The 14,241-nt window shown below is 41.1% G+C and overlaps 1 protein-coding gene across 1 annotated transcript; it reads left to right on the top strand.

Moving 5' to 3' along the window:
- Positions 1 to 499: 499 nt before the first annotated feature.
- ophn1 (oligophrenin 1) lies at positions 500 to 13,907 on the top strand. Its single transcript, XM_088399036.1, has 24 exons — positions 500 to 1,001; positions 2,526 to 2,621; positions 2,921 to 2,982; positions 3,344 to 3,415; positions 3,696 to 3,797; positions 3,868 to 3,978; positions 4,058 to 4,162; positions 4,412 to 4,541; positions 4,653 to 4,753; positions 4,836 to 4,927; positions 5,608 to 5,686; positions 6,720 to 6,753; positions 6,839 to 6,901; positions 7,487 to 7,561; positions 8,169 to 8,253; positions 8,448 to 8,506; positions 9,189 to 9,294; positions 9,386 to 9,545; positions 9,692 to 9,848; positions 10,619 to 10,876; positions 10,958 to 11,087; positions 12,681 to 12,731; positions 12,837 to 12,882; positions 12,991 to 13,907. Exons 1-24 carry the CDS (start codon positions 848 to 850, stop codon positions 13,000 to 13,002), a joined length of 2,340 nt encoding a protein of 779 aa, XP_088255162.1. The 5' UTR covers positions 500 to 847; the 3' UTR covers positions 13,003 to 13,907.
- The last annotated feature ends 334 nt before the right edge of the window (positions 13,908 to 14,241 follow it).

Consider the following 14,241-nt stretch of genomic DNA (forward strand, 5'->3'; position numbering starts at 1 on the left):
TTGTATCAAATGGGCAAACAAATAAGCATTTTGTCGGGATACCATTTTTGTTTTGTAAGATTTGTGACGTGTGCATCATTGTTAAAATAATTTATTTTATCTCCGCTTGCATTCATTTACTCGCAGCCCCCGTGTTACGAGCGATGCATTTTCATAAACCAGAGAAGCCTATTGTCCAACAGTTATTAAACAGTTTAATTTTGTTATATCGTAAGATTGCCATTCGTTTTGCAGCAGCCTCTTTAAGGCAGTGTAAAAAAAAAAAAGACAACGTTGAGTTTTTCTTTTTTAAGTCACAGGCGTGAATGGCAGCGTTCCATTTCGTCTCTACGTAGGGTTGTAGTTGTACTATTAATTGGCGTTAAATAATAAAGACAATAAACAAATGACATTACCTCGAATATTCAATTGTTCATTTAAGTATATATTTACATGTTACGGGAACTCTACAAGAGTTTGAGGGTAAATTAGAATACTAAATACGACTCACGAAAATACACATCATTTTGGAATGGGACGTGTCCAAAATGAAACTAGCCGCTCTTCTGATAGCGACATCACAACACAGGAAAAGTGGCTAAGGTAAAGCTTCGCACAATTAAACGCTGGAAAGACACTGACAGTTACGGAAAAGTGAGGAGGGAATCTTCACAACACGTCAGTTTTTTTCCTTTCGGCTTTGGAAGTGACCAGCGGCCATTGAAGGCTCCCACGGGCAACATGGTTGCTCCAGCTAGGCAGCAATGAGTGGCGTGTATTAGTAGTAAGCGAGCTGAGAGCTGTTTGAAAAACCAAATTTACTATCTCCGTTATCTTTTTTTTTTTTGTTCGAGAGACTACAAACAAGATGGGGCATCCTCCTCTGGAGTTTAGCGACTGCTATTCGGACAGTCCTGACTTCAGGGAAACACTCAAATGCTACGAACTGGAGCTGGACCGAACCAGCAAATTCCTTAAAGAGTTGATAAAAGATGGCAACAATGTGATAAACACAATTAAAGGTAAGCATGCTTTATTTGTGATTTTGCAATTCATTGCAGTTGCTGGATGCGTTGCTATGGCGCGAGAGCCATATTTGGGAGGCGCTCCCCTATGACCACAACAAAACACAAACAGAGGTGGTAGTAAATTTACGTTTTGCACGTTTAAATAGTCTCAAGTCTTAAAATCTAGTTTCAAGAAAGTCCCGAGTTACTGCAGCAAAACAAGTAAGTCAAGCTGAGTCCACACTAGATTTCTAGCAAGTCATGACTTGGGTCAAGCAAGTCCTAAGGCAAGTTGAGTCATTCAATCTTCCCATTCAAAGCCTTTTATGCTGATTTTAACGACCTACATTCTGGCATTTCTGAAATGAAATTGTCTGAAGACAATTGTCGACCTTCATTTGTAGTTTATTCTCTGGGTTGTACGTCTTCCATCAATATGTTTGATCCAACCATAATTCAGCCTCTCCTTGCTGCCAAGATCTTCACAATCTTTAAAACTGACAAATGTAATTAATTAATGTCATATTACCAAAGGGGGTTGTTTGTTCAATTAATAAAATTTAAAAATCATCCTCACAGGGGCTGAGTCTGGCCTTGATGACGTCATCATTATTATGTAATTTGATTGGTTGATTACAGCAAAAAGTTGCCAAATTTATGATAGTGTTTTTTTGTATTATGTTGATGATTCTGTGGTCGTGTTATTTTAGTGGTGGTATTAAAAGGTGAAAAAAATTAGCTAAGTTCCACTGAGGGCTTAGGTACAAAATGCATGGTCCGTCATTGGTCATTACACAAACCACACCTGGTAGTCACAAATTTGGCAGCAGCTTAAAATTCAAATCGTCCCCCTACCTCTGATATTTAGTACGCACAAATGTTGCTTTCCCACTCTGCCAGAGTGCATCAAGTCCAGTTTACTGTGTAGAACACATCCACATAACCACAAGCTTACAGTTAGTTCATGGCTACATTTGGGTCAACGTTGCACCCTGAGGGCACACTATTTATTTTGTTTTACTCGCCAAGATCCCATTTTGTAGCCTGGACTCACAAATAGCGGCATTGTTGTTGGTGTTGGCACACGTCTGGGCATAAACTGAATGTCTTTTTGTTGAATGCACCAATGTTAATGTTGACTTTCGTGCTGACAACTGTGCCCAAGCTCAAACTGCACGTGCACTACGCTTAATATTCATGGCACGCAAACGGATGGAGCACAAATGGTTAAAAGCACGGAAGATTCGAGGGATATTGTGAATGTACTACTGGATCCCAAGGCCAAAAAATGTCTTGCAGTATTGATTTACCAGACCAGGGTTTGTTTAGATAATGGAAACCAGACGTCGTGGGCCACATAGTAGCTCCTGCTGACTTTTCCAACCAGGGCAAAAATAAAAACCTTTAACCTTTTTCCTTCAGCAGAATACAAAAAAAATAATAATAAAAGAGAGCGTTGGTCCTAATAAGCAAATGCATTATAAAAATGGATGGATTGATTTTTCTTTTTTTCCAAATGCTTTGTGTATATTTTCTTAGGTTATTCTCTGGCTGTGCAGAAGCTCTCCCAGACTCTCAGTGGCTTCCAGTTCGACTTTATTGGTGACTCCCTGACCGATGATGAGATTAACATTGGTACGTAATACATATAAGTCTGCCTCACTGAACTTATATTTATTATATAAAGTATGGATGGGCACGTATACCAGGTATTGGTACCCGGCTCGTACCGGCCTTATTTTTAAATCTTGGATACTCGCGGAGGCTGCCGATACCAGCCACCAATACTCAAATCAAAGAAAATCTACACCGCTGCCATTTGACACATTGGTAAATCATCATCTGCATCAGGAAGTGAGGTTTTGTTCACAATGTTGTTTTAAATTAAATTTCATATTTGTATATTAAAGTGTTGTGCGACCTTTCATCCTCAGCTCAATCGTTCCAGGAGTTTGCGGGACTCTTGCAGGAAGCGGAGCATGACAGGATGATGCTGGTGGGTTATCAACTTCCTCCACGCGCACGCCGCATCCTATTGGAGTTTTGCGAGATATGGATCAACACATTAATGTTCATTTTCATTGCCTTTTTCTCCGGCTCTGACTCACTGCCAACTGGATGTTTCCCTTTTTCACTTGTCATGCTATGGTATTTTTATGATAGAAGGGGAACCTGTTTGACTGGCTTGTCTGGCCATCATTTCAAAATTGACGTCACACGTGTGCTGAAAACAATGCGGCAGTTGCAGGAGCAAACAAAAACATGAGCACAAAACAATAGTTTGGAAATTGTATTGCCAAACGTCGACTGTGTTTCACAAATACAAAGTAATACTGTGCTGTGGTTTTGGTGTTCAGGTTCAGAATGCGTCAGATCTGCTCATCAAGCCTCTGGAGAAGTTCAGAAAGGAGCAAATAGGTTTAACAAAAGTGAGTGTTGCATTGTCTTCTGTTGCGGCTTGATGTCAAACGCTTACACAGCATGCTTACGTACAACCCTTCTTCATGCCAAACAGGATGCCATCAGCTACTTCCCCATTCATTAGTGATGTGTGTGGCAACATAACAAAAGTAGTCACGCATACCCCCCCATTAAAATCTTCACGCAAATGTCTCACATAAGCCAATCAAGACTGTTGCTACGAATTTGAAAGCAATTTTACACAACCACCTTTTATCATCTAATATGTAATAATGTCATGCACAATAGGAAAAGAGGAAAAAATTTGAGAAGGAAGGTGAGAAATACTACTCCCAGCTGGACAAGCACCTGAATCTTTCTGCTAAGAAGAAGGACAGTCAACTTCAAGAGGTCGGTGTGATATTTGTCGTCACGAGAGCGACGCTTGTGTGGCTTCACTTCTCGTTTTCCCACCACGCAGGCTGATGAGATCTTGTGTAAAGAGCGGGTCAACTTCTATGAGTCCTCTGTGGAGTATGTTTACCAAATCCACCAGGTTCAAGATAGGAAGAAATTTGACGTGGTGGAGCCTGTAAGGAGTCACACGCACACACAATTTTACAAATGTCCAAAAACAGTGAGAATTTATAGATTGTGGTTTTGTTGCGCAGGTACTGGCGTTTCTCCACAGCGTTTTGACCCTCAACAACCTCACGGTGGAGATGACGCAGGACTTCATGCCCTACAAGCAAGAGCTGCAGCTCAGCCTGCAGAATGTAAGTGGGACGTCCTTAACAACAAATACGACTTGAGTTGGATTTTCCACCACATGGTTGAAGTTAGACGATTTCTGGTTACTTTCTCGTGGCTCAACGAGTCTGACAGCTGTTGATGCGACTGCACCGTTTGCAAACAAATCTGTTTTTCCAAAAATGGAAACTCACATGTAAAAATCAAGTGCTCGACACTGAGAACAAATCCAGCTTTAATCAGAATCCCCTCAAGCTCCGTGCTTGTGCCCGCAGACGAGGAACCACTACGAAAGCACTCGCGAGGAGATGGAGGTCCTCATGAAGCGTATGAAACACTCATCGCAGTTCTGCAAAAGGCCCAGTTGGCTGCCCATGGCAGGCTATCTCTATTGTCAGGAGAAGTGTAAGTGGTGTCGGTGTTTACACAGGAGCAAGATACTTGTACAAGCTTGTTTAAATTACCTCTCCTACACTTGCGGATGAGGTGTGTTGTGTTTTGTTTCCATCCCAACAGGGGCTCTGGGTGTGACGTGGGTTAAATACTACTGCAAGTATCACACGGAGGGAAGAACGCTAGTCATGGTTCCTTGTGAACAGAAACCCACTACGAAGCAGGTGTCACAATAAAGCATCCTTACCGTACATTTTTGAATAAAGAACCGGTGTGTGACCATATTTGAATGATTATCTTCTTCAGGGACCCACGCAGCTGACCCTGAAGTCTTGTGTCCGCCGGAAGACTGATTCCATAGACAAGCGCTTTTGTTTTGACGTGGAAGTCAACGAGAGGTGAGTGAGGCAAATGTGAAGGTGTGCGAGATGAGCCTCGCGGGGTAAACAGGCGAAGGGTCGAGGTGAACAGGTGGTTTGCCAAGGACAAGCAGCCAGGGTGAAATGGACCGTAGCCCAACATTCCCAAAGCGTCAGGAACAGATGGCTGGGGGGAAAGAAAAAAAAACGGCGCTCGCAAAGGAAGAGGAACGCGTCAAGCTCATATTTATCTCCTGACAAATTGCATTTTTAACACATGGCTTGGAGTCGGCTGAGACGCTTGCTTGTTGTCGACGTGATTCTGAATGTTTGAACAGCTTTTGAATGATGCATGAATGGCTGTCTGTGTTGTTGGGCAACTAATTAGAGCCATGTTCACAATGTAATGAGATCTCAACTTGTGTGATAGACTGAAGGTGGCAGTCATGTCTTTGCAAAGAAACTCAGCCTGGCGACTCGCTCTTTATGACTTTTTCTTTGATTGGACGCTCTTTCTGTTATATTGCGTGATGAATCAAGATGTATCTGGATATGTCGCCGATGACAAAATCAAAAGTTTCATTCACATCATATTTGACACATACCCATGCTCCAGTGTTTTTAACAAGCTTAAAGAAATGCAGTCAGGCAATGCTTTTTTTAACTAAATCAATTAATCAACCTTTCCTCTTTTATGGCATTTGTGACTGTTTCCATAGAAACACGCCCGTCACATTCCAGGCTCTTTCCGAGGGAGACAGGAAGTTGTGGATGGAGTCCATGGATGGAAAAGAGCCTGTGAGTTGACTTTTCTCTCATCTTGGGTTAATCCTCTCGGAAATATTTGGTGCAACTGGACTCTTTAGTCAATAAAATAGGAGGTGAAGCGGGTTGACAAGTGAGTCTCCCGCCAACAATGTTTTTTCTCCTTAGTCCATTTGGAAGCTCTTTTTAATATACCTTATAAATTCAGTGATTCCTTGACTTATTTATTTGCTGCTGTCGACCGTAGCTCACACCCAGAGCCTCACGTACAGGTCAACCAACTCCAGCTGATGACGCCGCACCCCTTAGAGACACACATGCAACACACAGTTGCATTACAATTCTATTCTACAGTTCTATTCTACATCTACAGTACAATTTTCAAATGATTGAACCAGTTTATCGCTTGAATGAAACTACACCAAAGTGTATTTGTCACTTCAATGAACTTTGGGCTTAAAAAAAACAACCCAAAGTGGAGCAGAAAAAAAAAAAAGTGGTAATTTCTTAATTATTTGTCAGTAATCATGTCAGAGTGACACCTGGTTCCTTTTAAATGTCCTAAAATGTAGACCAAGCCACACAATGGGACTTTTTATATCTCTTAAGTGGAAACAAATCGAGTGTTTGATTCCCGTTGTTACTGCGCCAAAAATGAAACTCCGCAATGGTGTGTACTGTGCCGGGACCTCCTGAGCTGTAGACAAGTAAACAGTTCTTGTCACGAGATGAGCAAAAGACGAAAAGGAGAAGTTTTAGGATGCATTTTTCCTGTGTAACTTCCCCAAATATTCAGTCAATCGTCAGTTTTACAGTTCAAGGGTTTCTCAGCACACTTAGTCTGCAAAAGACTCCAATTACAGCAGACATTATTTTGCTGTTTTTAAATATTTAATATCATCACAATGATGAAAGGTTATTGACATTCATCAGTGAGAATCACTCAGTTTCTTTCCCAAACAAAGTATTAGAATGACATCTGACCGATAATGCTCTTTTCCCTGAAACGCCATTTCATAATTTTTGTCCAATCTCTTATCTGATCTGTCATTTTTCCCCATTTCAGATTTATCACTCCCCAATTCACAAGCAAGCCGAAAGTAAGTGGGCTATCATTATGCTGAGTGGCAGTTGATCAAAGTTGACTCATCTGCTCATTTGATTCGGCCTTTCTTCTTCCAACAGTGGAACTCAATGAAATTGGATTCAAGTTTGTGCGGAAGTGCATCAATTATGTGGAAGAAAAAGGTGTGCCACCATATCACATACTCACCTTTTGTTTGGATTTATTCTGCACTGGTTAAGCAACTGAAATATCTTTTACCTCAGCTGTAACGTGTGTCCTGGCAGTGTCAGAAACCTAAATCCTTTTTCGGATATTTATATTTGTATCATTATTCATAGCAGCGCCGCCACTACGTATTAGCTCTTACTGCAGATCACAGCCAGGGGGCGCGCTTGTGCAGTGTCTTAGAACTGCAACCTAGCATCAGTCAGTTCATCTTTCTCAACTGAACATCACTCAGAACTGCGAGGCAGATGTGCTAACCACTAAGTCCACCGAGCTGCTGTTATTGTGTTCACTTAAGTAAATAATTTATTGGCATTTGAAGGCAGATCAATAAGTCACATATGTTTTCAGATTAATCATTTTACAGGAATTTAGCATGGCCCATTGTTTGAGACCAGGCGAAGTAGTTAAATGCCACATTTCTAAATGAGGGAGACCATCTGTCCAGCTATGTAAGCACTTTGTGGACAAGCATGTGGTACGTTTCCATTTATCTTTTTTGTCAGACCAAACACACACTCTTTCCCTCCCTCATTTTGCAGGAGTCAAACAAGAGGGTGTGTACCGAACAGTTGGCAGCAACATCCAAGTGCAGAAACTCCTAAATGCCTTCTTTGGTAAGAAAAGAACCCCGTAAAGCCGATTTGCCGCCCGGTCACACTTGCGCTCGATGCACTTCGCATGTCTGACTGTACAACACAATTGGGTTTTTTTGCAGCGTAGAAACTGAATAGAGTGTTCACCACCGAGTCCCAGGGCAGGGGCACAAACTCAGCGGGGCACTGCCTTGACAAATTGCAATTTATAAAGTACCAGAGAAGCAGATGTGATGCATGTGTGGCGGTGCTATTTCATGTGTTCTTATGCTCTGCTTTTTTGCCAAGCATCTGGCAAATATAATTGCTTGGTATTCTCTCATGCAGGAAAAAAAAAAGTCAATATTGAGATTTGATTAAACAGACTCATGAATGGAATCGAATATGTTACCAAGAATGAATGAGTAGGGCCTCATTTGCTGCGATGGCAGAGAAACTTTTGGGGTCACTTATCACCCATTATAAAAGGCCCCAAATCTCCAAGCGATAATCACGGTTGTTCACACTTTTCCTACTTTGACAAAATACCTGTCCTTGACACTGGATGGTGTTATACCTATCATGTATCTAGAGTAACACACCATTAATTTCTCTAACACCTCATCTCCTGCTTTGTGCTCTTTTGCAGCTCCAGCAAACTCAGGAGATGTGGACTTGCACTGTGGCGACTGGGACATTAAAACTATCACCAGTGCCATGAAGTTCTATCTAAGGCATGTCTGATGAGATGTAACTCTAAATAAAAAAATGATGTATCTTTTTTTTATTTTTTTTATTTTTTATTTGCAGTTCTGGATTTATGCACGTTTTTCTGACTGTTTTCAACTGTGGTAGTAAATCACGGAGTGCAGGTCTTTGCCATGCGGTTAATGTCGAGTGTTTTACAAGTGCTTTTATATCTTCGCAGAAGTCTCCCTGAACCTCTGATGACCTACGATCTGCACCGAAACCTCGTGCTAGCTGCAAGTAAGGCACAGACCCTTACTTAAGACCCGGGGAATTCAGTTTAGGATCTGAACTACTCTTACACACTATGAACCCAAGTCTCGGTCCCACTCCTAACATCATCATGTAGGTTTTCATTGAAACGTCATCTTGCCAAGACATTTGGGACTATTCTGTGCTTCCACCTTGCGGCGATACTTTAAGGAAGGCTATTTTATCTCCTCCCCTGTTCACAAAGTAAGAATATAAGCGAATTCTTTTATATCCATATCTTTCCTTGCATACGAACGGATTGGCTATAAGTTCAGCTGTAGGACAGCTGATCGGTTTAAGAGGGGGGAAAAAGGAAATCTGAGTCACGTTAGTCAACATCATAAAAGTGATTTTAACAGCAGAAGTCTTTCATTCTAGCCAGATGTCCCACTGGGAGATCCTCAAGACAAAGGATGGTTTTGGTTTCCTTCAAAAGACTCTTCCTCACTTGAACTCAACCTTGTTTTATTGGTTGTAATGTTATTTCTTTTGCGTTTTATAGACGTCCCGCAGTTTTACACAATTCTTTTCAGTAGCAGCTCTATTGGATGCACCATTCAACTTTTCAGAACATGTTCTGGTTGCTTTAGGAAGCCTGTGTAATATTTTGGATTCAAAATATGGCCTATAAAAACGCTGGCTAATTTGTCCATATCCTTTGTTATTTTAGAATCAGACAGTCTGGACTTCCGACTGAGCGAAATTCACTCGCTTATCTACAAATTACCTGAGAGAAATCGGGAGATGCTGGAGCTGCTTCTCAAACACTTGGTCGTGTAAGTGCCGGCACGTTTTGTACTCCTGCATGCTAATATCGAAATTGTCACAGTTAATTTTTCACTTCAAACGTGTGATCCATATCATCAGCGTGTGCAGTCACAGCAACGACAACCTCATGACGCCTTCAAACATGGCTGTGATCTACGGACCCACACTCATGAGAGCAAAAGAGGAGACGGTGGCGGCCATGTTGGATATCAAGTTCCAAAATATTGTTGTGGAGATTCTGATCGAGGAATACAAAAAGGTGCACGTTTCTGAAGCCAGGATGTTGCCTCGAGGAAGTGGTTTTTTTTGCTTTTCTGGTGTTATCATTAATGTTGCAGCTTTCCAAGTTGTATAATGTGAAGCGGGGATAAGAGTTACTCATTGCAAGTTTTGCCGCGCTCACAGATTTTCAGTCAAATGCCAGAGGACAACAACGCCCCGCCCGTCCCTCCTCCTCGCATCACTCCGAGAAGGCGGCAACCCATCACTATCTCCAAGCGGCCCCCTCGTCTTTATCCGGCTCTGAGTCACGAGCACTTCCTCCAGCCGCAGCACACAGAGAGTAATTATCACCCTGCTATCTTCATCATTATCATTATCCCGTCATGTCATTACTTTGTCATGTTTGGACACATTTCTCAAAACGTTGCACCAAAACACACTCGTGGGGGGCTCACTTTGTTGACACACTTTTAAGGGGCAGAAAATGTGTATTTAGTCTGTCTAACAAATGCAGCTATTATGTCTTAGTTTATTGACCTATATTGTAAACCCTGGTTAGTCATCAGTGAGTTATTCAAAATCATGTCATTTTTCAGACAGTTCAACCTCTTGTATAACTTTGTCAGGTTGTAAAAATTTTTGAAGTATCCTTTCATACGGCAGGAATGACATTTTTCTCATTCCTATGACCTAACCCTAAAGATTGACAAAAATGCACCCCTCCCAATTCAAGACTAGAAAATGCCATTCAAAATGTTAATGAAAAAGCCCCATCACCATCCCACAAAGTCCCTTTCAACATGCGAAAAACAAAAAAATCCTTGGCAAGACTAACCTCTACATTCTTGCTAAACTCTTTCATGCTTCAGTGAAAGATGGTTGTTTTAGTCAAGATTATACCAAAATATATTTCCCCAATCATATTTAAGTACCTTATTAAGCCAACCTTCAATTTTGCACATTCCTAGTTTATTCCCGTTTATTCCCATAAATTCCCATGGAAACTTTTCACCTTCCTGTAATTTTGCAACCCTCTAGTAGTCATTTGGGCTGAACATCCCGTAAAGACTTTATGACCATTCTTACTGTCATTTCACCGCTGTGTAACAGATGGCCAGAGTGGCGACTCTGCGGTGGAAGGCGACGTCTCGGCGAGCCCCGTTCCCCTGCAGAGGACCAAATCTTCCAACTCTGCTCCGCTCGTTCCTCGAGAACCTCCTCGCAAGCAACCGCCGCTCTACAGAGCACTCACCAGTAGAGCGGACTTTGATTGCAGTAAAGTAGAATCGTCTTCACTGCCAAACGGAGAGCCTGGAGTCCCCGTCAGTCGAGTACCTTCATTCCAAGGCAGAAAACCTCTTCCTAAAGGTACGCTCGCCTATGTGGAATCTTGTGCAAAAAATCACCGCTTAAGGAAGTATTTAAGAATTGTACCTACTGCTTTTCCAGGAGATTGTGATGGTCTGAGCAGAACAGCCAGAATGCACGCCATTTGCAGACCCCCGGTGAGGCCTCCGGAGCCCCCCTCCAGGCAACCGTCTCTAAAACTGCAGAGCAACGAAGGATCCGCCGCATCCTAGTAAGAAACCCCCTCACGTTATTGCCTTCTTCGATGCCTGAGAGCGAGATGGCAGAATTTTGTCACCTTTTTAAAAATTCCTTTTAGTGTCAAAATGCTTCCCTGCTCACGACATGCCTGCGCACAGTCAGTATTGCTAATCCTGTGCTTGGGGACTTTTACACCCCCCTTTGAGTCATTTATTTATTTTTAAGTCTCTAACACATTTAAAGCAACATCATATGACAAGAAAGGCGCCCAGTGGAAGGAGTCACAGAGTGAATTGCCAAAGAGATGGTGCCCATTTGTATTGATTATTTATCGTCAAGTTGTAAACGTTTGACCCGAGATATGTGTTTCCAAGCCGCAAATATTTTGCAGAGGTTGCCTTCCCTCTCATGTACAACTCAATAGCGTGAGAGAGAGCTCGCAGCAGACATAAGGACCAGCCAAGCCATTTAGTTTGACGACTCATTTTATGATGTGAATTTATTTAGGATTGTGTTTTGACAAAAGGGACATTTTTTCCAAAAGGAAATGGGTGCAAGCTAATGTTGGGGGACGATTTCAAAGCGTGTTTGGTATCGAAGAGGGAAAACAAAAAGTTGTTACCGAAAATGACAAAATATCATTTGGTTCTCCTAAAATCGAATGGGGGGGGTGAAATGTTAAAATCTGAAATCAGATTTGGGGTTTAGTGATGTTAGCTTCTCTTCCACACACACCAAAGGTATCACCATGGACAAAAAAACCCTCCAATATGTTTTATAGAAATATGAGCCCTGCTCGATTTTCAAAACTGATAGTAACATTTATTGTTCACCTGTTCAAATATTTTTGCTTTCTTTTATATATTTTCTGAATTAAGCGATAAAAGACATAATCCCATTGCAGTTTGAAAAAAGGTGCACGGTGAAAAAGATGTCCACCTCACAAAATAAGTCAACTAAAGGCACCTTTTGAGAGCAACAGAATCGGAGATGTCCTTTTACAGAAGGCTGTGTGTGGCCGCCATCTGCTTTGACAGATCGAGTTGAGTTCACGGTCGTTGGAGAACAATGCGCTCAATTGTTCAATTGGAAAAATTAGGGGAGGTGACAGCTCAACTTGCAATCGTCACACGAGCCCTGATTGGTTGTTACCCAGTTGATGCGTTTTTAAAGGTGTAAAATAATGATGTTATCAAATCATAGACAAAATATAAACTTTTCACTGCTGAAAATGTCTAAATGCAGTAAGTAAAGCATTCCTTGAATGGCTTAGCACGTCGAAACCAAATAGATTTTGATCCGTTTTGTCATTCCTCCCTTGTGACTCATAAATCACCTCAAAATATCAAGCATATACAAAATAAATATTAAACCACAATCCATCTATTTACGTGCTGTTTCTTCCGATAAAACAAAGTCTGGAAAGTTGATTTACAGTTTGAATTAAGTTTTGTGGAAAATGATGGGACAAGGGATTTACTCAAATTTTGGCGTTTATGTAAGAACACTAAGATAGAATGGAGTGAGCTGGCATGTCCTTTGGAAACAGTCTGAAAGCAAATTTTTATGTATGTTTCTTCAAAAACAAACATTGCTGTATTCTCTCTCCGTCTTTCCTCCCTAGTGTTGCTTCAAAAGCAAAATTCTTTGAGAATGCCTCCAGACATGGTAACAGGTAAGTAGAAATATGATATGTTTGGCTACTCCAAGTAGATGATGGCAGTCCACAGCCGTAGATGTCAGAGAGCGGCGATGATCTAACGTCTCTCCTCTCATATAGTACACCAACGTCTCAGTCAGCAGCAGCAACGAATGACAAAAAAGAGGTCAGATTTGGATCAGAATCTTTTATTTCTCATCTTTGCTAAATGTAATCCCTGCCTCTGGTGCTCCTGCCATTGAATACTTGAGCGTCTTCTCTTCTTTCCTGACAGAATTCAAGCTGAGCGTTTGGAAGCTACAATTGGTGATGCCAGTAATGGCAATTGTGAAGAGTAGCAGAGCAACTCGCTTGGGAAATCCTGAGACTTGTTTGAAAAGTTGTAAGTCAACACGGCCGCATAGTGACTTTTAAATGTGCATTCAAGGCCATCAGCTTGCGTTTGAGCATCATTCCAATGTTTGGAGTTCCTTTTGTTTTGCTCGACACTTACTTCTAACTGGTTCTTAAATCATTCAGACACGTTTTCTAGTCTACTCGTAACTAATACGAATTAGTCCATTCGTAACCTTGGTCTCATCGGTACGTCATTAATCCAAACTGTATTTATGAGTTTAATCAGTCAAGGTCTTGCAGAACATCCAACGAGAATGACCAAAGTTAAAAAATAAACAAAACGTCTTTTGTTTTTTATGACATTATTTAGGTAATGTAGTTAAATCAGCACTCCCACTCATTGCTGTTCATTCATCGGGCATAATTAGTATTAATACATTTGATGTTCTAAAAGTGTTTTCCGCCCGTGTAGGTCAGCTTTTACCTCAAAAAAAAAAAAGATAATTTGTTGGCACTTGCAAAATGTTTTATGCTAATTTTGCTACACAGTTTGGGACTACATTGTTTTCTTTTCCCACAGCCTGGAAATCGCACTTGTCGTCTCCTTTGTTTTTGTAAACAAAATAGGAAAAAAAGAATAGTTTGGGGAAAAAACTGCCTGTTACCTCTTGAAATTATTTTAAATTTTATACAATGACAATTTTAAGTTTAGAGTAGCATGCAAAATGACTTTTTGTTACAGCAAGGAAAAATCTACATGTGGTTTGTTTGAAAACAAGTGTTAACATTACCAGACACTTGTTCTTTTTGTACCAGAGCAAAACTGCTTTCAATAAACAGATTGTCCCAACAGTAGTATGACAGCCAGCATTATTTGTGACAGTAAACAGCTTGACTCCTTACACGTTTGTTCCTAACGATTTTTTTTTTTTTGTACACAGAGTAACTGTTGTTGACAAGGTGACCTGATGTGTAAAAATGGATACAAAACAAGCCACTTGCTTAATTAGAAAAAAAAAGAGGGGGGCTCTCTAATCTGCCCTGTGGTATTCCATTTGTTTTTCTCACTACTAGCAAGATTTTTTTTTTTTTTTTTGGGAGCTGCGGTACACTGCTCCCTGAGGAAAGAATTGACTGCATTACTCTGAACGAGGGATATAAAGAGGAAACTTATGTGGAAAAACATGTT

Source organism: Syngnathus floridae, chromosome 15 (genome assembly GCF_059516105.1).
Source record: "Syngnathus floridae isolate MCC-2025c chromosome 15, RoL_Sflo_1.0, whole genome shotgun sequence".
Taxonomy (NCBI): Eukaryota; Metazoa; Chordata; class Actinopteri; order Syngnathiformes; family Syngnathidae; genus Syngnathus; species Syngnathus floridae.

Excerpts from the sequence above, each read along its gene's own strand:
- ophn1 (XM_088399036.1), top strand. The coding sequence starts at position 848 with ATGGGGCATCCTCCTCTGGAGTTTAGCGACTGCTATTCGGACAGTCCT. Across the intron at positions 4,928-5,607 it reads GACGTGGAAGTCAACGAGAG|AAACACGCCCGTCACATTCC; the intron begins GTGAGTGAGGCA and ends CTGTTTCCATAG. Across the intron at positions 9,295-9,385 it reads CTTCTCAAACACTTGGTCGT|CGTGTGCAGTCACAGCAACG; the intron begins GTAAGTGCCGGC and ends CCATATCATCAG.